The 27,832-nt window shown below is 37.2% G+C and overlaps 1 protein-coding gene across 1 annotated transcript in view; it reads right to left on the bottom strand.

The window, feature by feature from the left end:
* The window catches only part of LOC150084641 (crooked neck-like protein 1), a 213,898-nt gene that overhangs the window by 159,773 nt on the left and 26,293 nt on the right, over positions 1-27,832 (bottom strand). The window contains exons 3-4 of the mRNA XM_090375381.1: positions 18,743-18,805; positions 6,244-6,335 (exon numbers count right to left, since the gene is read on the bottom strand). Coding sequence (XP_090231507.1) covers positions 6,244-6,335; positions 18,743-18,805 — 155 coding nt within the window. The remainder of the gene's footprint in view (positions 1-6,243; positions 6,336-18,742; positions 18,806-27,832) is intronic.

Genomic DNA, 27,832 nt, shown 5'->3' with positions numbered 1-27,832 from the left:
AATGATGAGATGCTATCGAGGCAGTGTTAGGTGGGTCGGAAAACTGCTAGCTTGGGGGGAGACAAAGACCAATAGATTGACAGTAGCCACTGGCAGAGGTGAAAGAGATTCTTGCACTGCTTCTATGGGAATGAGCAGAAGCCTGAAAAACAAGATGCATGGTATTTCAGAGACTGCTGGGAGCCATTGCGGTACAAGTAAACACATGGGTTGTGTTAGGGTAGCTAAGAATAGAAACAGGTACAGGTATACTTGCGTGTACACCAATGCTAGGAGTTTAGTAAATAAATTTGATGAATTTGAGGTATTGCTCAAAACATCGAAGGCAGATATTGTTGGGATATCAGAGACGCGGTGTCACACAGATATAAGGGATGCAGAACTGCAATTTAGGGAGTACAACGTCTACAGAAAGGATAGACAGGATAGGAAGGGGGGAGGGGTTATGCTATTAGTTAAGAAACACATAAAAACCAAGGAAGTGAAGCCAGTCGACATCGCTGGACAGTGCAGTGTTGAGTCAGTTCGGTGTGACATAAACATTGGGAGATCAAAATTGAGAGTAGGAGTGTGCTATAGGCCTAATGACTCTGATGAGTAAAATAAGGAACTGTACAGGGAAATAGAGTGGGCCAGTAAATCAGAGAGTCTTATAATGGGAGATTTTAATTTCCCAGATATTGACTGGAATTTGGGATGCTGGTTACTCACACACTAGCAGGGCTTTTGTGGATTTATTGGATGATTGTTTTCTACATCAGCATGTTCGGGAGGCAACTAGAGGGAGTAATACTCTTGATTTGATTATCAGCAGTGATTCTTCATGCATTAAGAATCTGCAGATAAATGAACCACTAGGTGGCAGTGATCACAGTGTGCTGAAGTGGGATTTACTCAAAGAGGTAACTACCATTAGGGGTAAAGGGAAGGGTTATTGCTTCCGTAAAGGCGACTACGATGGACTGAGACAGTATTTAAATTCTATACAGTGGGACCAACTGATGATGTTACCAACAGCAAATTCAAAATGGGAAGCATTCAAAGAACTCATCTTGGAAGCTACTAGGCTTTACATACCAACTAAGAAATATTGTTCAAGGTTTAGGCCAAAATGGATGTCAGATGAACTAATGAGGCATATGGCAGAGAAGAAAAATGCATGGGATACATACAAATTAACACATGACACAGAAGCCTATGATAGATACAAGTTGATATGCAACCAAGTTACAAAGGAGGTTAGGCAGGCGAAGGCAGATTACGAGAAATCCTTGGCAAGGGATGCAAAGAAAAACAGCAAAGAGTTCTTTACTTATGTAAACTCTAGAAGGAAGGGGATGAATCAGATTAGTCCACTTGATATTGATGGGTCAACTGTTGATGATCCTGCTCAGGTAGCTAACAAACTAAATGAATATTTTGCATCGACATTCACACATGAGGAGTTATTCAGCGAGGGGAATGCCAGAGGTGTATTCAACTCTAGCAGTAAGCTACAGAATCTTGAAATAACAGGGAGTAAAGTGGAGGAGAAACTGTTGAAGATAAACACAAGAAAGGCACCCGGGGTGGATGGGATCTATCCAGTTATATTAAAGGAGGCAGCAAAGGAAGTAAGCAAACCCTTAGCCATAATTACGAGAGCTTCCTTGGACTCAGGGGAGGTACCCATAGACTGGAAATGTGCAAATGTGACCCCAATTCACAAAGGAGGATCAAAGGCTGACACAAGTAATTATAGACCTGTGAGCTTAACTTCTGTTCCAGGAAAATTAATGGAGGCACTGGTTAAAGAAGCACTGCAGGATCATTTAGACAAGACTTCAGTTATAGCTCAGACACAGCATGGTTTTGTTAAGGGGAAGTCTTGCCTGACCAACTTGATTGGATACTATGATGCAGTCACAAAAGAACTGGATGCAGGGAATAACTTTGATATTATATACTTGGATCTTAGAAAGGCTTTTGATACTGTTGCACATGGAAGACTGCTACACAAATTGGAGCAGTGTGACATTGGAGGCAAATTGCTGCTATGGATAAAGGGGTGGTTGAGAGGGAGAAGACAGAGAGTGGTAATCAATGGACACTGCTCATCGTGGACTGATGTTATTAGTGGAGTCCCTCAGGGCTCAGTGTTGGGTCCATTATTGTTTTCTGTATTTATAAATGATATTGATGATGGTATATCGGGCTTAATGTCCAAGTTTGCAGACGATAAAAAGGTTGGCAGGGTTGTCAAGGACACTACTGACACTATGCTGCTGCAGCAGGATCTGGATAGGTTGAGCAGATGGGCTGAGAGGTGGCAAATGAAGTTTAACATTGACAAATGTAAAGTACTACACATGGGAAACAGCAACCCCAGAGCAACGTATCAACTCTGTGGTACTACACTGACAGTGGTAGAGAAGGAAAGGGACTTGGGGGTGGTTGTGCAGGCAGATATGAAGTTCTCTGAGCAGTGCAGACGGGCTGCAAGAGTAGCTCATGGAGTATTGTCAATGATATACAGGAATTTTTCCAGCAGGGATAAGGAGGTGATTATTCCATTGTATAAGGCGATGGTCAGGCCACACCTAGAGTACTGTATACAGGTCTGGAGGCCTCATTTCAAGAAGGATGTAGAGCTGCTGGAACGAGTACAGAGAAGGGCAACAAGATTAGTGAATGGAGCAAAGGGGTGCTCTTACGAAGAAAGGCTTAAGTTTTGCGAATTAGTGTCTGGAAACTAGGCACCAGCGAGGTGATCTGATAGTGGTGTACAAAGCTTTGAATGGTTTGAGCATGCTCAATGCTGATGGGATTCTTCCTCTAGCTCAGAAAAATCACCTGAGAGGGCATAAATTCAAATTGAGGAAAGACAGATGTAAGATAGACGTGCGGAAATTTGCCTTTAGCCAGCGGGTGGTTGGTTGGTGGAACAGACTTCCATCCCTTGTGGTGGAGGTTGATAGCCTAAATAAGTTTAAGGCTCAGCTGGACAGGTATTTTGAACGAACAGAGGGGTGAAGTGGAAGTGGGTTTTTTTTTTTTTTGGCTGATGCTGCATAAGCTTGCTTTCTTGCATCAAATGCCTCTACTAATGCTAATGCTAATGAGAAAGGCTGAGTATCCTTGTATGTTTTTTTTTTTTTTTTGGATTAGCAGTTTCACATGATTCGAGCTGATACACTCAAGCTGTGGAAAGATCTGAGAGTCCCTATTAAGTGCTTTTGGCCCTGGGGAAGGGGGTCAATTCCCAGGTGACCAGCCCCACCACAGGGAGACAGGAGCAGTGCCACTATGTGACCAAGCAGTTGAAAGGGCTAGTTGGATTAGTAATGTTAATAAAAATACACTAAAAAATGAAATTTGGATTTCCTTCCCAAGTTCTCACTTGGGATTTTTTCAAGTACAAAACTATCTAAAATTAACTGAAAAGAGGAAGACAATTGAACTAAACTAGAACTTATCCACCTGGTCACTGATACACTTGTCACCAAAGGCCAGACAAAGAGGTGATTATACTAGTGCATACAAAATAATGGTTTAGGCCACATCTTTTATACTGCATTTTAGAAACCTCAGTTAAGGAAGAAAGCACATACATGTATTTTCAAAAGGGTGCAAGGAAGAGCAATAATCTTTAGTGCCCAACTAATCTACAGATTAGTAGGTGGCACAAATGAGTATTCATACCAAGAAAGAAATAATGGGATTCTGTTCTTGATTCTATCAGTTTTCTTGAACTAATTGAAGTGTTTAAGAATTTAAAATGGTTCAGTAAACTAAATTTTGATGACATTTGTACTCTTTTTTAGATTACATACACACACAAGGGGGCATAAATTGAAAATGGCTGACTGATTGCAAAACAGATGTGAAAATCTGCCTTCATCCAGAGAGTGATTTTGCAGGTGTCAAAACAGCATTATACCCAGACTGCCACAATGAGTTCAGCTTGTATTGATTTGTGCACTATTTTATGAATTGTTTTTGCAGGTGTCAACTAAACACACTTTCACATGCACCGTACGGCATTTTTGCAGATTTTGTTATAAAGGAGCTTCGTTACCAGAGGATTCATTAATCGATGTATTACTGTAGTTCATTCATGTGGCATAACAAAGGCAGCATCAGATTGAATGTAAAGAAATTTGCCTTTAGTCAAAAAACTATAACTTGCAATCAATTCAGATGTATAACTTGCAATTAATTTTCCTTGAATGCACTAGCTGTGAATGCTTCTCACATGATATCATAGCACCTTTATACTAATCACTATTGTTAAATAAAATTGGAATGAACGTTATTTCCTTTCTTTAAAAAAGAGGTTTTTATTTTGATTCAGTTCAATATTTAAATGAAATTTTATTTGTTTGAGGCAAATATTTGTAAGTACAAGTCAGTTGTGTCATGAATTTTTTTAGAATATTTGGAAGCATTACTTCCACTCAGTTACATTCAGTTTAGCTTCTTTCAGGACACTGGATTTTATGAGAAACAACCTAGGAACAACTTTCTGAGATCATCACATTGTTTTAACTGGTAGGACTGTGAAAGAATATTGCCAACAAATACCTTGATTGAAAAATTTTGTTTTTTGTTGCCCTGGAACAACCTGCTGAATGTGTCATTGTTGGTAGTTTCCCAAGCATTTTGAAAAATAAGAGAAGAGTACAAGAGTAAAGCTTAAATAAAGCATATTTGACACGCTGTTATTTTGCACTTTTTTCATCTACTTTTGAATAAAGCACATTATATTCACTTCAGGTCATTAAAGGTGGTTTTTTTTTTTTTTTTTTTGCTGATATTAAAGTATTTGAATTTTATTAGTTTATGCTGTTTACCCTAGCTGTGCATTTTACCTTTTTTAAGTATAGTGTGAACAAAGGTTAATGTTATTATTTAGTTTAGGCTTAAACATAGTTTAAATTTACAAGAAGTATCTGTGTCCCTGGGAGAACTTTTAGGCAGCTGAAAGCACCACTGTTTACTGTCATCAACATTTTAAAACACTGACCTATAAATTTTACATCATAAAATCTTAACTAGTTTTCCAAGTTTATTATGCTATTTCTATAGTAACTTTCTATGACAAAAAATTATTTTACCAGTTCAGCAAAAGCTTTTCCAGGAATGCATCACTTACATTAGTTGAAGAAAAGCTGTACTTTATATTAATTATTTCTCAATCTGATCACTAATTTATATATTATATAACAAATCAATGACAGGCAATCGGGTGAACTAGATGACATCTTCTGCTACTAAAAACTACAATTAATTAAGGTAGATTTTAAAGTGGAAAATAAGTAATGGTGCAAAAAATCTTGTGCAACAAAGGAAACTTCATAAAAATATCATGAAAAAACTAAATAAATGGTTTTATTTTGTAATTTTAAAATTTATCTATTAATAATTAGATTAACTGACCACAGAAATACTTCAATTGATAAAAATCATAATGAATTGTTGGCAGTATACAACACATAGTATAAGTGCACACATGCATACAAATGCAATAACCTTACTCTTTTAAGGAAAATGAACGTACAAGAAGTTATTGTAAATTAGATTTTGAAATTAAAACAAAAACCTGTGCACTTTATGACCATGGAAAAAATAAAAAATAAAAATAATGCAAAAAAAAAAAAAAAAAACACCAACTGGTTTGCTGCAGTAGTATAATGCCATATGCTGCTAATAAGGAAGATTATGGCATTAAAATATTATTGAATTTATTTATAATTTTTAAGGTTGTTATTTATAATATAATTTTGAAATATTGTGTTGCTAGCAACTATATGAATGTTTGAAAGTGGCTCAGAGCTCTAATATCATTGGGCAGGCCTAGTCGATACTAAAATAAATGCTTCCATAGCTGCCAAAGGAAGAAGTTCACAAAAATTTTCAGAAGAAATATACAGAAATTTTCATTTAATGGCATAGCTAAAATCTTAAAGTTCTTAAGATTGTAGACTATCACTCTGAATAGTATGAGAAAGAGCCATGCTTCTATCTAAATCAGCAGAGTTGAAATATCTATGATAAATGGCCAACACCACATGTCAGATCCCACCATTTCATTTGAGCAGAATAACATTCCAGTATTTCTTAGGGTAATATATTTTCTGGATCCATGCCTTGCAAACAGCACAAGTAAACATTTCTGACAACTTATCATTAAAAAAAAAAAAAAAAACCTAAGGTAAAAATATATAATAAACTTATATAAAGAATTCCCACTACAAGGGTTACCTTTGAATTTCTTTCTGGCTTTCTTCCCACTGAGCATACTTAATCCAGTTACTAATGACAGTACGATTTTTCCTAATATTATCTTCAAAAGTCTGAAATGGAATAAGAAAACAAGTCAATTAACACTTTCACTGTCCAGCTTTTCTGATGACCTCATTGACCCAGGATTGAAAACCACTGGAGTGAAAAGGGCAGAGACATTTTTGGGGTTTCTTCTCACTATGACTGAATTAATCTACCTCTGGTGAAGGTTGGTGGACAAAAATAACTGGTTTTGCTTCAATCAAATTCAAAAGAAAATTACTAAACATAGTCTGGTTCTCCCCTCCCCCTAATCAATGGGAACAATCACCAGGATACAATACAGTCCAATAACTAATAACTATAAACCCCATTACAACCAATTGATCTAAGATCTATAACACAAACAACTTCAGAATATCCATCCCGAGTGATTTGCTAATTTCATGATGCGGACAGCACATTTAATATTGTCCCATCTAAAATTATACTTCAAAATTGGCAAAATTGTTGGCATGACCTCCTTACCCCCCTAACAAATAAAGGGTATTCTGGACCAAATCAACTTTTTGGTTGGGAAAGGTTGCATTAGTTTTTCAAACACCCTGTGCAAACAGCAAGTTGGTCTTGTTATGGGTAATCTCCTCTCCCTCAATCCTCATAGATTTTTGTGAGTGCATTCAAAGAAATGACCCCCAGACAATTTCTCCCTCAAACTTACATACTAGGGGAAGACAGGTCAAAAATACATTAACTATTTGAACACATGGGTTGGAAGAATTAAACAATTTCAATAATTATTTAAGTACCATACATCCATGTATGATATTTAAAATAGAAACAGAACAAAACAACAGCATACCATTCCTAGATCTCTAGTTAACCAGATACAATAATTCTTCATTTGTATATATGCAGGAAACCCACAGATACCAGGGCTATCCTAAAATACAACTCCAATCATTGTCTCAACACAAAAATAAACATTCTGAAAAGCTTCATACTAAGGGCCTACTGTTCACATAGCCAACCCATGAACTCAAAACAGAAATCAACAGAATTTCTCAAATCTTTAGAAACAATGGTTACCCACAAAAACTTTTAGCCAAAAATATTAAAAAAACTAAAGAAGAGTATCTCAATAGGTGCTCATCTAACAAAGAACAAGAAAAAATATATCCATTACAATTATCCCAAATTAATAAACAGATAAAGAATTTGTAAAATAATAAGAGGAGTTTACCTCAATATAGTAAGTAGAACACTTCCGTATGATGCTCTCCAGAAATTAAAATGAAAAAAATCAAAAACTTACATTAGAGTAAAAAATAAATAATTAAAAACCAATTTAACACAATTAAAAATCAATTTAATGCAATTAAAAATATTAAAAAGAATTTAACGAAAATAACAAAAAATCTTCAAAACAATTTTTCGTTTTTCATTATTTTCGTTAGATTCTTTTAATATTTTTAATTGCGTTAAATTGATTTAATTGTGTTAAATTGATTTTTAATTATTTATTTGTTACTCTAATGTAAGTTTTCAATTTTTTTGTTTTAATTTCTGGAGAGCATCATACAGAAGTGTTCTACGTAATATATTGAGGTAAACTCCTCTTATTATTTTACAAATATTAATATCAACATAGGACGTATTGAGTATTACAGCTCAGATTCATACTATCTAACAGATAAAGAATATAACTAGGAAATACAAGTTACACATCAGATTCACTAGGACCAACACCATTAAAAAAAAAAAAATCATCAAAATCTCATCCCCTCCCCATCTTTCCCACTGACAAAAGCTCTATCCACAAAACATTTGACATACAACTTCAAATGCAGAGATTGCCAAAAATCTCATACTGGAAAAACCAGTAGAAGATTATTCAAAAGAATTAAAAAGCTAATTCTCAAAAGAATTAAAAAGCTAAAATTAAAAGTACAACTTAAAATGCAGAGACTGCAAAAAATCTCATACTGTAGATTTTTTTCACTCTCAAACCAGCAGAAGATTATCCAAAAGAATTAAAGAACATAAGTCAGACATAACTCAAAAAGATCTGGTCTACCACACTTCAAGTGAAGATCACAGGTGGGATTTCAAGAACACCTGCCTTAATCGAGAATAAGCAACATAAATGCAGGCTTTACAAAAAAGCCTTCATTACAGGCATAACCAACACTAATCAGAATAGAAGAAGAATGCAAACAGATAACTATATTCATACCTTAAAAAGCAGAGATTTAGAAAAAGAAAAAACACAAATAAAAATGATAGTAATAAATTTGAAATTAGCAATAACCTCAATAAAGAATCCCCCAAAAGCCCTATATCCCTTCTATTGCCAAACATAGTCCTTGATCCATTTACAGAGTTAACATTGGCATTAGTTGAGGCATATGATGCTAGAAAGCAAGCTTATAGCATCAGCCAAATAAAAAAAAAAAAACCTTCCCATTTCAACCATCCGGTCACTCCAGATGTTTGTCTAGTTTAGTTTTAAATTTATTTAAGCTATCAACTTCCACAACAACAGCTGGAAGTCTGTTCCAGCAATCAACTAGTCTTTGAATTTATGCCCCCTTAGTTTCTTAATTTGAGCAAGTGGAAGTATCCCGTCAGCATTGAGCTTGCTCAAACCATTCAAGCCCTTATACACCTCAATCAGAAAACCTCACAGATGCTGAAACTTGCAGAATTTAAGCCTTTCTTCGTAAGTGCACCCCTTTGTTCCTCTCACCAATCTTGTTGACCTTCTTCTGTACCAGTTCTAGCAACTCTACATCCTTCTTAAAATGAGGGCTCCAGACCTGTATGCAGTACTCAAGGTGTGACCTGACCATTGCCTTATACAAAGGGATAATCACCTCCTTGTCTCTGCCTCTGCTAGCAAAATTCCTATACAGCATTGACAAAACTCTCACTTGCTCTGGCAGCTATTCAGAACTGTACAGAAAACTTCATATCTGACTAAACAATTACCCCCAGGTTTTTTCATTTTCCATCTCCCTGAGTGAAGTACCACACAGTATGTTTCTCTTGGATTACTGCTATCCATATGCAGTAATTTGCATTTGTCAATGTTAAACTACATTTGCCACTTCTCAGCCCATCTGACTAACTTTCATAGATCCAGTTGCAGTAGCATACTGTCTTTACTGTCATTAACAAACCTGCCAACCTTCATATCATCTGCAAACTTGGACATTAAGCCTGATATACCTTCATAAATATCATTGATAAATACAGACAACAACAATGGGCCCAACAGGGACTCCTAGGGCACACCACTAATAACATTAGTCCACGAAGAGCAGTGTCCATTGATTACCACTGTATTTTCATACTCAATTATCCCTTTATCCATAGCAGCATCGGGTCCTTGAGGTTGTCACAGATATGCCAGACAAGCTGTACTGGTTATCTGGGAGCCTAAAACGCTGATGGAACTGATATTTGGGTGGCATTCAAGTCAAGTGGACCCAATTTCAGCAAAGTCCGGATGGTCTGTGACAGCCAAATCCTCTGCTTGCACCTTCACGATGGTGGGAATGTTAGTAATCCTAGGTATAACCTCCATGCACAAGCACACTGTGGGTGACCACGCAGGTGTGAACCAACGTAAGCAGGGGTCGAGGTGTGGTGCCCAAACCACATGGAGAAATGTTGCCCCTCTGTGTTACCAGACAATACTAGGTGGTAGATGACTCATCACTAATACCACCACTTTGCTTATTGGAGGCTTGAAGTGGTGGAACCCATGTTTAGTATCCAGAGCTAAGTTCCGGTCAACCCTTCCCCATCTCTTCCATCATGCAATATGACTGATGACTTTTGAAGTTATGATGAACATCATGGCAAGATCCAATCTTCCTTACATTTCAAGGGTACAGCTCTAAAACAGTGTTTGCAGGCCGGCCACTAGTTAGTACACCACACCGCACCTATTGGTAACTCTTTAAGAGGCTTAGTTGATTTCAATCCTTCTAAAACTCAGTCTTGTCTTATATCTCGCAAAAAGGATTCTTCTTCTTCTGCTCCTATACTTATCTTTGGTGACACTCCAATTTCTAGGCAAAATTGATCTCTCTCTTTTGGGGATTACCCTGGCTTCTGATCTCTCTTGGCACAAGCATATTACAAATATTGCTTCCTCTGCATCTAAAAAACTTGGTTTTCTCTTTCACTCTTGGCATTACTTTTCTTCCAAACAGCTGTTCACTCTGTATAAATCGCAAATCCACCCTACCATGGAATATTGTTCCCACATCTGGAGCAGTGTCCTCCAAAAGCTCTCTGAGGCTTCTAGATTCCATTCAGAACATGGCATTTAGTTTAATTAATGACTCCTCTCTAACAGATTCTCTCCACTCTGTCTCAGATTACTGTTTCTGCTGCATGCCTTTTCTACAGATACTTCCATGGGCACTGTTCTTCTGAATTGGCTTCTATAATTCCCACTCTCTCTCTCTTTCAGAACAGTCCGACATGTGCAAACACCAGCCAACATCCATGTACTGTCCAACTTGAAACTCACAAAACCAACTTTTCATCTTCCTCGTTTATTCATTCAACTGCTATTTTCTGGAACAACGTTCTTTCATAAGTGTTCCCTGAAAATTACAGTCTACAGAAGTTGAAGTCTAATGTCAACAAATATCTTCTTTCGTGTTCGCGACCTCCAACCCAAACACAGTACTAAATACTATAGGTTTTAATACCTCTCGCATTTGGGGTTTTCATAAAAAGAAAAAAAATATATTGTGGGGCTGTTGTCATCTTTTAAGGGCACAAAATGTGATATTGTTGTACCTGTTGGCACTAATGACCTAAAGAGTTCTGCAGATTTACTTAACAAGTATAGGTCAATGCTGAAAAAAAGCTGCGAGTTAGGGTTAAATTTGAAAGTGTCTGCAATTCTGCTCAGACACGATAGGAGAGATTATATGATGAGCACCTTGTCAATCAATTTGGCCCTGGAGAGATTGTGCAAGGCTCACAGGCTAAAATTTTTTTCAGCATGATCTGTGCTTGCTAACAGGAGAGACTGCTTTTACAGGGATGGGATACACTTAAATACAAAGGGTGCAAGATTTCTTTGCTGGAGTAGTCTTTTAATGACGTGTTGTACAAGGGAGGCCTACTTTCCACTTCACAAATAAATTCCTCTGTGTCAAACATAGTCTTCCCCAAAATATAATAAACAAACCAATTAAGGCCAACCACCCCATACACGGGGAGAATGTTTCCTCAGGCTATGCAAAACAGCAAGGCATCGCGCTTGTAACGCATCCGAAGGCGTTGACAGGCATTTTACGCTAGCCTATGATGTTGTCCTACGCGGAGATCAAAGTGCTCATCTAGTTTGCATGCCTTTACCCTCTGCTTCCTGTAAAACTGGGTGTTGGAAGGCATCACCGATGAAGCGTTTCGAGCACTCATCTGGTATAACCCTAATACTCTTGATGTGATTATCAGCAGTGATTATTCATGCATTAAGAATTTGCAGATAAAGGAACCACTAAGTAACAGTGATCACAGTGTACTGATGTGGGATTTACTTAAAGATGTAACTACCATCAGGGGTAAAGGGAAGGGTTTTTGTTTCGTAAAGGTGACTACAGTGGAATCAGACAGTTTTTAAATTCTATACAGTGGGATCAATTGATGATGTTACCAATGGTGAATTCTAAATGGCAAGCCTTCAGGGACTTAATTTTGGTAGCTACTAGGCTTTTCATACCAACTAAGAAATACAGTCCAAGGTTCAGACCTAAATGGATGTCAGATGAATTAATGAGACTCGTGGCAGATCAGAAAAATGCATATAAATTATCAGGCGAAACAGAAGCCTACAGCAGATATAAGTTAGTCTGTAATCAAGTCACAAAGGAGTTTAGGCATGCAAAGGCAGATTACAAAAAATCTTTGGCAAAGGATGCAAAGAAAAACAGCAAAGAGTTCTTTACTTCTGTAAACTCCAGAAGGAAGGGGATGAATCAGATTGGTCCACTTAACATAGACGGTTCGACTATTGATGATCCTGCTCAAGTAGCTGATAAACTGTATCAGCATGTCCCCCCCCCCCGCCACTTTTTCTTACTATTGAATACACCATCAATTGTCAAACTAATAGAGCAAACTTATCTGCAAAAAGATCTAAACCTCCCAAACACTTCCTATTCATTTCACAAATATACGTGGTCTCAATTCTAATCTCAACGATGTCCATTTCCACTTGCAGTCTGCCAAACTCAATGTACTTTTTCTGACAGAATCTCAGTTAACGGTTGATTCAACTACTGCTCATCTCAATTTCCCAAATTATTCGCTGGATGATTCCTTTTGCCTCAAAGGTGGTAATTGTGCATATGCCCACTCCAATATTTACTGTCAGAGACTTGGTAATTTGGAATCTCCTCTTTTCGATCTTCTCTGACTTAAAATCTCTCTACCTCATTGTGTCGTTGTTGTTATTTGTTTATTAGGAGCATTAGCAACTAAGGCAATATTGCACCGGGGATATGCAGTGGTCATTCCCTGACCTTTCCGCATCCTCCGTATTTGGTGGGCACGGGCTCTAACCCCGGTCTAATCAAGAAGCGTGTGCTACGCACTGTTGCTCCTGCCCACCTGGCTATGGAGGCGCCCCTCATTGTGTCAAAATCATCTGTTGTCTTTACCATTCTATCAAATCCACTAATCACTTGGAGCTCTTTGATTTCCTCTCTTTGCAACTTGACTTTCTCCAGTCCAACTTTCCTAACAGCGAGGTAATTTTCCTTGGTGATTTTAATGTTCACAACTCCAGCTGGCTTCCATTTTCTAGTCGCAATGGCACAGCTGGTCGAGATGCTGAGACTTTTGCAAATACTAACGACTTTGCACAGATTGTTCATTTACCTACAAGATTACCTGACAATCCTAACCATACAGCCAACATGCTTGATGTTACCATAAGCAAATATAAAATGGGAAGCATTCCAAGAATTAATCTTGGAAGCTACTAGGCATTTCATACCAACTAAGAAATATTGTTCAAAATTTAGGCATAAATGGATGTCAGATGAATTAATTAGACAAGGTGGCAGAGAAGAAAAATGCATGGGATACATATAAATTAACAGGTGACACAGAAGCCTATGATAGATAAGCTGGTCTGTAACCAAGTCACAAAGGATATTAGGCATGCAAAGGAAGATTACGACAAATCTTTGGCAAAGGATGCAAAGAAAAACAGCAAAGATTTCTTTACTTACGTAAACTCTAGAAGGAAAGAGATGAATCAGATTGGACCACTTAACATAGATGGGTTGACTATTGATGATCATGCTCAGGTAGCTGATAAACTGAATGAGTATTTTGCATCTACATGCACACATGAGGAGTTATTCAATGAGGGGAGTGCCAGACGTTTATCAAACTCTAACAGGGAGCTAAGTGATTTTGTAATAACTGAGAGCAAAAGTGGAGGAGAAATTGTTGAAGTTAAATATAAAAAAGTCATCTGGGGTTAACAGGATCTATCCAGTTATATTGAAGGAGGCAGCAAAGGAAGTAAGCAAATCCTTAGCCATAATTATGAGTTTCCTTGGATTCAGAGGAGGTACCCATGGACTGGAGATGTGCAAATGTGACCCCAATCCACAAAGGGGGATCAAAGGGAGATAGGTATTTATAGACCTGTTAGTTTAACTTCTGTTCCAGGGAAACTAATGGAGGCACTGGTTAAAGCAGCATTGCAGGATCATCTAGACAAGACTTCAGTTATAGCTCGGGCACAGCATGGGTTTGTTAAGGGGAAGTCTTGTCTGACCAATTTGATTGGATACTATGATGTAATCACAAAGGACTGGATGCAAAGAATAATTTTGATATCATATATTTGGATCTTGGAAAGGATTTTGATACCATCGCACATGGAGGACTGCTGCACAAATTGGAGCAGTGCGGCATTGGAGGCAAATTGCTGCTATGGATAAAAGGATGGTTGAGTGGGAGCAGACAGAGAGTGGTAATCAATAGACACTGCTCTTCGTGGACTACTGTTATTAGTGGAGTCCCCCAGGGTTCAGTGTTGGGTCCATTGTTGTCTTCTATATTCATTAATGATATTGATAATGGTATATCAGGCTCAATATCCAAGTTTATAGATGATACGAAGGTCAGCAGGGTTTTTAATGACACTAATGACAGTACACTCCTGTAGAAAAGTTGAGCAGATGGGCTGAGAGGTGGCAACTGAAGTTTAACTTTGACAAATGTAAAGTACTGCATATTTGAAGCAGTAACACCAGAGTAACGTATCGACTGTGTGGTACTACACTGACAGTGGTAGAGTGAAAAGGACCTGGGGGTAATTGTGCAGGCAGATATGAAGTTTTCTGAGCAGTGCAGATGGTCTGCAAGAGTAGCTGATGGTGTCTTGTCAATGATATGCAGGAATTTTTCTAGCAGGGATAAGGAGGCGATTATTCCCTTGTATAAGGCAATGGTCAGGCCACACCTTGAGTACTGTATACAGGTCTGGCAGCCTCATTTTAAGAAGGATGTAGAGCTGTTGGAACGAGTACAGAGAAAGGCAACAAGATTAGTGAATGGAACAAAGGGTGGCTCTTACGAAGAAAGGCTTGAATTTAACAAATTACAGTGTCTGGAGATTAGGCACTTGCGAGATGATCTGATTGTGGTGTATAAAGCCTTGAAAGGTTTGAGCATGCTCAATGCTGATGGGATTCTTCCTCTTGTTCAGAATAATCGCCTGAGAAGGCATAAATTCAGATTCAGGAAAGACAGTTGTAGGATGGATGTGCAGAAGTTTGTCTTTAGCCTTGGTGAATATCAGGGTGGTTGATTGCCGAAACAAACTTCCATCTGTTGTTGTAGAAGTTGATAGCTTAAATAGATTCAAGGCAGAACTAGACAAACATTTGGAGAGATTGGATGGGTGAAATAAGGGTTTTTTTTTTTTTTTTTTTTTTGGCTGATACTATATAAGCTTGCTTTCTTGCATTGTGCGCCTTTGCTAATGCTAACACCCTTGATCTTTTTCTCACAAACAACCCTTCTAAGTACACGGTCGTAGTGAGTGGTCCTTTAGGCACCTCAGATCACAACTTGATGATTGTCCCTTCTCCAATGGAGCCTTTATCTCATGGCTATTCCCAACTTCGTATTGTTTGGCATTACAAGAATGCAAAATTGGATGACCTGTGAGATTTCTTTTCTTCTTTTCCTTGGTCGGATTACTGTTTCAAAACTTCTGATGTCAACGTTTGCTCAGATTGTGGCAGTGAAATTATTCTTGTAGGAATGGAACACTTTATTCCACACTCCACTTTAAAATATCATCCTTTATCTAACCTTGGTTTTCCAATAAATGTGCTAAGGCTATTCAAGGGAAAAACGTTGCATATCCTAATTGGCTTGTTTCCAATTCTTTAGTTTCATTTTCTGCCTACACCAAAGCTTGCAACAATTGTAAAGCAGTTATTAATCAGTCCAAACAAGATTTTGAACAGGCTAAGAGTAGAAAACTTGCTTCTTGCACTAATGGTAGCCGAGCATTCTGGTCTCTTGCCAAAGCTATTGGCCGCAACTTTTGCCCATCGCTGATCTCACCTCTGTCAAAACCAGATGGTTCTGTTTTCACTTCAGCCAAGGATAAAGCTGACCTGCTACCATCCCATTTTTCTTCCCCCCTGCTACACCGGCTTCTTTTTCTACCAGTAATCATATCTTTTTTTATTTTTTTTAGGAGCACAGTGACTAAGGCCTTATTACTCTGTGTATATTGTCTATAAATTACGCATGTCCCAAGGTCGATTTCCTGTTTTACTGGACGAAAATCCCAAGTTTCCGGGAGGAAAAACCATGCTACCCGAGCCCATACCCGACAGCTATATCATCAAAGCCTTCCACTTCTACCGAAGTAGCAAGTTCTACTATTGCACCAATTCCATTTTCTGCCCGTTCAATCATATTTTCTGAATGAACGAACTCTGGCCATATATTTTTCCACACGGATTTACTTCTTTCAGCAATAAAGCTATGATTCTAATACAGTCCATAATTGAGAAATGTGTCCATGCCTCCATTACTTCAATAGCTTTCATTAACTCAGTACAACTGCAGCGGTAGGCACATAACTTCAACATTTGGATGACTTAAATCTTTTGGATGGCCTGGTTGTTCTATCCAATAGTAATAAAACTTTGAAATCTAGATTTTTCCACAAGTTCAAACAAGTACAAGTTCAATAGAAATTCCTGTTTAGAACGTAACACAGGAATTTCCCAACAAAATAAAATACACAGATTTCTCAATAATTTTTTTTTTGACTAGTGAGTCAACAGCGGGGATTCAAAAAGGGTGGAAATGTTGAAAAATTACATCCAATATAATAGCAGGGTTCTCCACGCACAACAGCTCAAAAATACCATTATGTGAGGTTTACCTAAATTCTCTAACCATGTTAGAGTGAAACCATGTTATATAAGTACTGTGTTGTGCAAGGATTGGCGCAATTTATCAATCATGTTAGAGCAAAACCATGTTGCAGAAGTACCGTGTTATACGGGGTTGCCTGTATTTTGAACAAATTGTCCTTCAGTATCATCGAGCAATTTTTTTTATTTGCCTGCTAATTGTGCTGTTCAAAAGTAATACTGCCATTTTTTTTCCCAGCTACCTCTCCCAAAATACTTTTCACGATTACCCGACACGCTGGTAAGACTTTCTGCAATGAGGTGAGATTTCTTTTTCTTTTTTTTTTGCCACCAGTTCTGTGGCAAAAGAAAAAAAAAAAAAGCTTTACCAGATATTTTAGCCATATTATAAAATTCTGTACCTTGTTTTCTAGAAGAGGTCTGCAATCTTTAAAAATATTCCATAGTTTTGGACAATAAATTCTCGTGTTTCGTAGAAAAATGATGCTACAATTTACTTGACACCACTGATTCATTCGATAATTTTAAACCAGAAACCACACAAAGGTTGAGGACAATCTTGGGTACCAGTATACGAAAATCTTATCACCAAATAATCATCATTATATTTACAACAACATAATATCTTCATTTTTGATGGTTGTTTGTTTTTGTTATTTTCTCCAACTCGTTATCAATTTGTCTTTTCTGATTTCCTTTCGCTAAAAATTTATCCATCACTAATAATTTCTAAAAAAATTAAAAGCTACTTCTAGAATGTACCAATACAGTTAATTTAAAATAACTGTTCTATATGAATTAACTGAATATGACGTTTTAGAGATATAAAAACACAAAAAGTAGTTTTAAAACACAAAGGAAATTTCTTACTATGCTGCTTATAAGTTGTTTGTTTATTTGTTTGTTTGTTATTTTGGTTTTTAGGAGCATTAGCAACTAAGGCCATATTGCTCTGGGAATATGCGGTGGCCCTGACCTTTCCGCATCCTCCGCATTTGGTGGTGACGGCCTTATAAGTTGTACCTATACAACTGCAGGGTGCCTCGGAGAGTTTCTCAAATGATAAGGATGGCTAAATAAAGGTGAACAGATCTAGTACTAGGAATCAAAACGTGACGTCATATTGACCGCAGAAAGGGGCAGGGATCAGTGCAGCTTAAATAAACAACTGTCTTTCCTCAATTTGAATCTATGCCCCCTCAGGTTCTTAATCTGAGCAAACGGAAGTATCCCATCAGCATTGAGCCTGCTCAAGGCCTTGTACCCCTCAATCACATCAAAGATGATTTTAGACAGGAAAGATGTCAGCATTTTGCTTATTCTGGGTGGTGTAAGCTTTACACAATAACGCAACATGCAAAAATACGCTCTTTATGGGCTTTAATACTTCCAAAGACAATAGATCAGTTTAGAATTAGCAGGATTGAAGTTTGCAAGTTCTGTTAAATAATTTGCTGGAATTAAAAAGCGACTTGAAGATTTTCTTTGTCTTTTTTTTTTTTCAAGTCATTTTGTGGGAGTCCTCTTTCAGGACACTAAATTTGCTGTTCTTTGTTAGGAACGATCATGCCAACGCCTTTATGAGTTTAGCTAATATGGATGGAGTAATCCATACTTAAGCAAAGAGCTCTATAAGGGGAAGAGTTACAGAAGCATCCTTATTCATTCTAAACCCTTTTAGTATCTGCAAGATATGCAGGAATAGGTCCCTCTCACTTGCAAAGCCAAGGTTTTTACTGCTGAAGTTGCCTAAGTATATTTACTGCTGAAGTTGCCTAGGTATATTGTCTTGTGATAAATTTCTTCTTATTCTGAAATTTAATGCAATAGTGCTATGCCCTTTAACAGTGTTTAAGGGTGTTTCTTGAAAGATTCAAACAAGTACACTGACAAATGACAAATTAAGTCTCTCTGTTAGGGGTTTTTTTTGTTTTTTTTTTTTTTCCAAAGATGCAAAATAAAAAATATCATGATTTATGCTTCAAAATACTCTAATACTTAATATATTTAAAACTGCTTACTTTTCGCTTCCTTAACTGGTAGTCTGCAAGCTCTTCTGCATCTGAGATCTTCTGCTTTGGTGGCTATGTAAATATGTAAAGAAATATTTAATATTTTTTAAAAGATTTCCTACAAAAAATTAATTACATATATAAAATTAATTTATTATAAATTGGGATCAAATACTTTTATTAAATATAAAACTTGATTAAAATAGCTAATATTAATTTAATATAAAAAAATACAATCACAAATCAATTGTTATATCTCTTTATATAACAAAAATTAACCTAAACAAATATCTTGTCACAATTAAATTTCCCATAATAAAATACATAAATGAACATACATACAATACATGAATAAATGAATAAAAGTTCATCACTAAATGAACTCAGAATTGAATGCATATACATCAAACTACAAGATCCATCAGAAACACAATGGCACATTTCATTAGTATTTTTCTCCTGAGCATGCATAGGAGAAAAATACTAATTATGCAGCATATATGTTCCTGTTTTTTTGCAAGACTGTGCAAAAGCCTAGGAAGGCTGCTTCATTTAGATCACTGGAGCATTACATTTCATGTATACGGTGTTTTTTCAAAATTAAAACTATCATTAAGCTTAATTTTCAGCAACATTTATGTTGCTGAATGTGCCCTTCATTAACACAATCAAGTCATGGGTTAATCTATTTTAAAACACTGATACTGTAACAGACAAAGTCACTAAGCACTCCACATTCTATAAATATGCCCAAGAATGCAGGAAAAGTTTCTTGTCTGTTGCACATAGTGTGAAATGATCCATTTGGTATGGTACCTTTATCCAGTGGGTGGCAGAGACTACTGTGAGCCATATTTTTCATGAACAAAAAGTTTCACCCTTACAAAATGGCCATTGCTCAAGAACTTAATGCAAATGACAAAATGAATCAACTAAATTTGTGTTTTATGAAGTTAAAGCAGATGACACCTGAACTTGAAAAGCAACTGTTTACAAATGACATTTTCATCTGAATGGTGATGTTCAGGGATTGAAAAACATGGTTGCCATGGCAACTAAAAACATCCAGCTTGTCAACTTGTATTTTGCAGTTATCTAGTGGCTGCGAGAGTGAATTACCAGTTCACTGTGGTCCATACTTTTTGATTGGCATGTCTTTCAACAAAGGTACAATATAATTAACACTTAGTACAAATGAATTATTTTACAGAATGAATCTTATTGAAGGAACATGATGAAGAACAATAGCCCAAACAATTACATCAGCAATTTATTAAGATACCAAGAAAATTAAAATTACCTGGAGAGCATTTTGAAAAGTTTCTTATTCACACTGATACTGCAAATTTCATCCTTTAAGCATCAAGGAAATAAATAAATAAATATTCAAAAATTGTTCAATCGTGAAAACATTATATTGTTTATCTTGTGGAGCTTTGCTGCATGAACAATTGTTGTAAGTTGGCGAGTGAGCCAGTACTGTGTTTCTTCGGTATGATAATAGTTAATATATCACTTATAATTAATATAACATAGATAATATGTTAATCACAAATAAATTTTAAAGCTTAAAACAAAATAATCTGTTATAACTAGTATGACAGCATAACCAATACATAAAATTGTGGAAAAGAAAGACCAGTGGAACAAGTGATAACTGCAGCTCACATTCTACTGCATTCAAAACTCACTGCCAGAGGCTTTTTTGTCTCTGAATTAAATACTAATACCATGCCTAAACTGACTGCAGAGGTAATTAGCCAGAAATTTAAGATAACCATACAAGTGGCTCATATCTGGTCCTGAACTGGATATCATTATTCTTCTCTTTCTTGATGATTCCCTTCTACTTCTGACTCTTGTTCTCTCTCTCTCTCTCTCTCTCTCTCTCTCTCAGGGTAATACAGAATTTTTTTTTTTTTTTTTTTTGGCTGGTGCAGCATAAGCCTCAGGCTTCCTTGAACTATATGGCTAATGATAATAATAATAATAAAGTGTAATAATTAAGTGCAAAATTCCAAACTTATACTTCACTCTGTATTGAATGTATGTATCTTCAGTATAATCAAATTGGAAACCTCCCAAGCTGACTACTGGGAACAATAACTTAAATGTTCTTTGGGAAACAGGACATAGTGACCATAAATGACCCATCTCCCCATCCATTACAAACACTACATGACACCTTTGGTGTCATGTAGTATTTGTAATGGATGGGGAGATGGGCCAATCAGAGCCTAGAGCAACATAAAGCCAGAGATAAAAGGGTAATGAAGTATCTCAGTTGAATGATGAACTACTTAGACATCAGGATGTCTATAAAGCTTTCACTTATAACATTCCAATAATTGCCTCAGCCAACAGAAAAACCAAATGAAAAATCCTGAATGTAAAACAAAACAGGCCAACCTACATGGTAGCTTGATGTTTGGCTATTACCACTACTAGCATATCATTCAAAAACACGATCTGTTATACTGTGGATAAAACTTCTACTCTGTAATGCCCTTGATGTGCTTAGTCTAGTCTGGCAGAGATGTGGCTGAATAAAGACCATGAACTGGAATTTGGGGAAGGATAGACAGGATAGGAAGGGAGGAGAGGTTATGCTATTAGTTAAGAAACACATAAAATCCAAGGAAGTGAAGCCATTCGACATTGCAGTGTTGAGTCAGTTTGGTGTGACATAAGCATTGGGAGATCAAAATTCAGAGTAGGAGTGTGCTATAGGCCTAATGACTCTGATCAGTATAATAAGAAACTGTACAGGGAAATAGAGTGGGCCAGTACATCAGAGAGTCTTATAATGGGGGATTTTAATTTCCCAGATATTGACTGGAATTTGTGGGTTGGCCACTCACACACTAGCAAGGCTTTTGGGGATTTATTCGATGATTGTTTTCTACATCAGCATGTTTGGGAGGCAACTAGAGGGAGTAATACTCTTGATTTGATTATCAGTAGTGATTCCTCATGCATTAAGAATCTGCAGATAAAGGAACCACTAGGTGGCAGTGATCACAGTGTGCTGAAGTGGGATTTACTCAAAGAGGTAACTACCATCAGCGGTAAAGGGAAGGGTTATTGCTTTCGTAAAGGTGACTACGATGGTCTGAGACAGTATTTAAATTCTATACAGTGGGACCAACTGAAGATGTTACCAACAGCAAATTCAAAATGGGAAGCATTCAAAGAACTTATCTTGGAAGCTACTAGGCTTTACATACCAACTAAGAAATATTGTTCAAGGTTTAGGCCTAAATGGATGTCAGATGAACTAATGAGACATATGGCAGAGAAGAAAAATGCATGGGATACATATAAATTAACGTGACACAGAAGCCTATGATAGATACAAGTTGATCTGTAACCAAGTTACAAAGGAGGTTAGGCAGGCAAAGGCAGATTATGAGAAATCTTTGGCAAAGGATGCAAAGAAAAACAGCAAAGAGTTCTTTACTTATGTAAACTCTAGAAGAAAGGGGATGAATCAGATTGGTCCACTTGATATCGATGGGTCAACTGTTGATGATCCTGCTCAGGTAGCTAACAAACTAAATGAATATTTTGCATCGACATTCACACATGAAGAGTTATTCAGCGAGGGGAATGCTAGAGGTGTATTCAACTCTGGCAGTCAGCTAGAGAATCTGGTTCAGTCCAAGCTTCCTTGGACTCAGGGGAGGTATCCACAGACTGGAGATGTGCAAATGTGACCCCAATTCACAAAGGAGAATCAAAGGCCGATACAAGTAATTATAGACCTGTGAGTTTAACTTCTGTTCCAGGAAAATTAATGGAGGCACTGGTTAAAGAAGCACTGCAGGATCATCTAGACAAGACTTCAGTTATAGTTCGGACACAGCATGGTTTTGTTAAGGGAAAGTCTTGCCTGACCAATCTGATTGGATACTATGATGCAGTCACAAAAGAACTGGATGCAGGGAATAACTTTGATATTATATACTTGGATCTTAGAAAGGCTTTTGATACTGTGGCATTGGAGGAAAATTGCTGCTATGGATAAAGGGATGATTGAGGGGGAGAAGACAGAGAGTGGTAATCAATGGACACTGCTCATCATGGACTAATGTTATTAGTGGAGTCCCTCAGGGTTCAGTGTTGGGTCCATTATTGTTTTCTGTATTTATAAATGATATTGATGATGGTATATCAAGCTTAATGTCCAAGTTTGCAGATGATACAAAGATTGGCAGGGTTGTCAAGGACACTACTAACACTATGCTGCTGCAACAGGATCTGGAAAGGTTGAGCAGATGGGCTGAGAGGTGGCAAATGAAGTTTAACATTGACAAATGTAAAGTACTACATATGGGAAACAGCAACCCCAGAGCAACGTATCAACTCTGTGGTACTACACTGACAGTGGTAGAGAATGAAAAGGACCTGGAGGTAATTGCGCAGGCAGATATGAAGTTCTCTGAGAAGTGCAGACGGGCTGCAGGAGTAGCTCATGGTGTCTTGTCAATGATATACAGGAATTTTTCTAGCAGGGATAAGGAGGTGATTATTCCCTTGTATAAGGCAATGGTCAGGCCACACCTTAAGTACTGTATACAGGTCTGGAGGTGTCATTTCAAGAAGGATGTAGAGCTGCTGGAACGAGTATAGAGAAGGGCAACAAGATTATTGAATGGAACAAAGGGGTACTCTTATGAAGAAAGGCTTAAGTTTTGCAAATTACAGTGTCTAGAGACTAGGCACCAGCGAGGTGATCTGATAGAGGTGTATAAAGCCTTGAATGGTTTCAGCATGCTCAATGCCGATGGGATTCTTCCTCTCGCTCAGAATAATCACCTGAGAGGGCATAAATTCAAATTGAGGAAAGACAGATGTAGTATAGACGTGCGGAAATTTGCCTTTAGCCAGCGGGTAGTTGGTTGGTGGAACAGACTTCCATCCCTTTTCGTAGAAGTTGATAGCCTAAATAAATTTAAGGCTCAGGCTGGACAGGTATTTCGAACGAACGGAGGGGTGAAGTGGAAGTGGGGTTTTTTTTGTTTTTTTTTGGCTGATGCTGAATAAGCTTGCTTTCTTGCATCATATGCCTCTACTAATGCTAATGCTAATGATTTAACTCACCTACAATATGACCAAGGCCTCCGTAGCCAAGTGGTCAGGAGCAGAAGTGCAATAGCATGTGCTGTTTGAGTAAACCTGACTGCTAAATATGGTCCATTTTCCTCAATATTAATTGTTTAGGAGGCTTCCATCCTGCAATGGGTTGATAATGGCTGCAGTTTACCTTTTACAATATGATCGAAAGTATTCTTTCAGATAACCCCCCCACACACACACAAAAACGTGTACGATGCCAGAAGTCCTCCGCATGAATTAACTCGGGCATACTAAATTAAATTTTGTGACTCTGCCTGTGCAGCAGAAATACATCAGCAACTAGCTTGGGTAGGGGAATCAGAACTTTCAGTATGGGGTGGTGTACATCAGGAACCTTTCTTTGCACACAACTGTGACTCATCTGAATCTTCCAAGCTTCACTATTGTAGATATTATTTTAAGATTAAAAAAACCATAGGCAATGCCTTAAAAAGGCCTGCACAGCCACAAACTGATGAAACCTGTTCAACAAACTATAAAGTGAGTAGTTTGTGCCTCCCATATGCCACCTGAAGGAAAACACTAAGTTCAAGAGGCCATGGGAACATCCATTAGTACATCAATCATCTGTAGGAAGCTTCATAGCCTTGGGTTTAATGGTAAGCCAGTTGTGCAAAATCACCAATGCAAATGGCATTTGAAATGGTGCCATTCCTAAAAGAGTCTAGAAGAGTGGCAAATCTCACTACACAATATTTAAATCTGATGGACATACTTTCAGTTGCAAAGGGAGCCATCTGTTGTCAAAGTGCAGCATCTTGATCATGAAGTTTGAGGTATAGGGTCTGATGACCCATTTGTCATAGTAACACCATGAAATCATGACTACTTTAACAATTTGGAAAATTATGCACTACACTATTATGCAATTGCAGTACTATGAAAAGTTGGGGGTATCAGTATCAGCAAAACAATGATCAATATCATACAGGACTGGTTTGTGGATAGACTGGATGGCTCAGACCTCAACCAGAGTGATAGCCTGAGGAATGAAGTAGAGCACTGAATTATGCTGCAGCCAAAATGGCAACTGCTTTGCAGGATGAATGGAAAAAAAATTCTGGCCAATACCAACAAGAGGCTGGTAGAAGGAAAAATAAAATCCTAACATATAGTCTCAGCAAGACTATATGTTAGGATTTTGAATTAAAAGTCCTTTTGTCAACTACTTACATATGTCCAAATACTTTTGGTCATATAATGCATAATACTGCTAACTACCAAATCCCTGCTTTTCAAGAGAGGCCAAGAGAAGTGGGAGCATCACTGTTCTCTTTAAGAAGTAAGATGCTCTAATGTGGATGTCTTTAAGATATCTATGTAGAGTATGTCTTTAAGATGTAGAGTATGTCATTGTGACAGCCACCACTATCACAATGAAGCTTATTAACCCAGTTCTAACTAGGAGACAATGCTATAACCAACTGTCTTCTCAATCACCTATACCTATCTGCAATAAGAATGTTTTTTGAAGACTTCCTCCTGTACTGAACCACCTTTACCAAAATCTAGATGCTTTTTTTTTTTTTTTGCCTCCTTTCATATACATTTATCAACTATCTTTAAGAGGTCCAAAACAACTAGACTAAGACTCACCAATTAGTTATCTTTGGTGTCCATATTAGAAAAAAATTTAACTCATCATAGGCCAGCTCCTTTATTGGCATAAAATTAATAACACATCAAAGATTATATTTACATGTTTTTATTATTACGGAACACTTAAAGATAATATAATTATATTGCAAAGAGGTAGCAATGTACACATTAATGAGAAATATAAATCAAATAACTTTTGTTATATACTCAAAAAAATGAAAGATGCATTAAAGTCATTATCAACATTCACAGCCAGGATATGGTTATAGTGGGCATATATGCACCTGTGGATGATGCACCTGATGCTGAAAATGATAAGTTCTACAATATGCTTTATGAACAAATGGATTTGGTTAAGAAGAAGAAAAGAAATAGTTCTGACAGGAAATCTAAATGGATGGGTTGGATCAAAAAGGAATGACGACGTAGTAGGATGCTTTGTAGAAGGAACTGTGAATGACATAGTTATTGATTTCTGTAAACAGTACCACCTGAAAATTCTTAACATCTTTTTTCAACACAAAAACATCTATAGATATACATGAGAATGACCATCCCTACAGCAGAAATCAATTATAGACTATATAATTACTCGCCAGAAGTTGATATGGACAACAGAAGATTGCAGGGTAGAGAGGTGCCAACTGCAGATCGGATCATTACCTGGCGATTGCAGATATTTTATTCAAATACCAGAATAAGTGGCAAGTAAGACCTAATACAAAAAGTATAGACAATAGGGTAGTACAAGAAAATATTGCTTATAAACTGGAACTACAATCTCATGACAGTATTAAAGATCTTTACCAGAGATGACTCCAGAACCATCTGTCTCGTACTGGAGAAATAGATGAGGTGAATATCTTGTATAACACATTAAAACTGCCATACGCAACGCAGCTAACGAAGCACTAGGCCTAATAGATACAAATATAAAGAACATTATTGGTGGAACAAGGAGGTAGCAGGTTTGGTGAAAGAAAAGAAAAGATCCTATAACAAATGGTTAATGAATAAAAATCAGGAAAATAGAGAAGAATATAAAAGGTGCAACAGAGCAGTTAAAAGGAAATTTGCTGAATCCAAGAATGCAGCATAGGAGAAAATATGCCAAGAAATTGACAGCTCATTAGGAGGAATTGCAGTCATCCGAAGCCTAGTAAAGCTTGAGCACTGAAAAAAAAAATGAATCTCAATCAAATAAGAACTTTATAGATATGCCAACGTGGGAAGCTCCTAAATGAAAAATGATCTCAATATCAGAGCATAATTAACCCTCCATCAGTAGATAAGGAGATAGAAATTACAAAACATCAAGTTCTTGATTGTGCAAAACTAATGAAGAACAAAAAAAATCTCTAGGCCCTTGGAACATAGCGATAGAACTAATTAAACATGGACTATCAAGTCTTTTCGATCTGATAGCAGAGCTGATTAATAGATATCTACAGCTAAGGAAAACACCAAATGAATGGAAAGTAAGTTATATTTCATCTATATATAAAAAAGGAAATAAGTAGGGTCCAAGGAACTATAGAGGCTTAAGTGTAAATTGCACTATGACCAGACTGTACTCTAAAGTGCTTCAGTTTAAATTACAAGAGGAGGTAAAAGATAAGATAAACAAAGAACAAAGTGGATTTAGGTCAGGTTGTTCTTGTGTGGACAATCTGTTTGTTCTGCAACAGCTAGTGCCGACCGGGCTAGCCGGGTGGGTAAAGTGTCTGCCTGGCAACCCAAAGGTCGCGAGTTCAAATCCCGCCTCGGGCTTGGATCAAAGTACTACAAAAACCGTGGGAGGTGCATTATGGCCACAGAAGCCGATGCGCCAAAAAAAAAAAAAAAAAAAAAGCAACAGCTAGTGGAGAAAAGAAAAGAATAAAGGTACCTACTTTACCTTCATCGGTTTAGAAAAGGCTTATAACTCTGTTGCAAGAATGAATCATTGAAAGCCCTTCAAAATATATCAATTGATCCAGAGCTTGTTGAACTGATTAGGGAATTTTAAGATAACAATGTGGCATGTATTAAAGTTGGGAATACTCTATCTAACCCAATCTATTCAGCAAGGGGGCTGAGACAAGGATGTAGCCTATCAGCTTTATTGTTTAATGTTTTCTTGGAATGTGCTTTACAAGAATGTAAAAAAGGCTGTTATGGAGTGGGAATACCTATTAATGACAGATATCTCTGGAGCCTAAATTCTGCCAGAGACAAGGTCATCATTGCACAAGAAGCTTATGATTTAGAATAAATGTTGATAAAACTGCATCTTACATATAATCAATGGGGGCCTCAATATCAATTTTACAAAGACAAAATACCTAAGCACAGCAGAATATCCAGATGAATTGGAAGTTA

Source organism: Mastigoproctus giganteus, chromosome 6 (genome assembly GCF_048544385.1).
Source record: "Mastigoproctus giganteus isolate SK-2022 chromosome 6, ASM4854438v1, whole genome shotgun sequence".
NCBI lineage: Eukaryota > Metazoa > Arthropoda > Arachnida > Uropygi > Thelyphonidae > Mastigoproctus > Mastigoproctus giganteus.
Note: the sequence above shows the minus strand (reverse complement) of the source record. Positions and strands in the feature narration are given on the sequence as shown.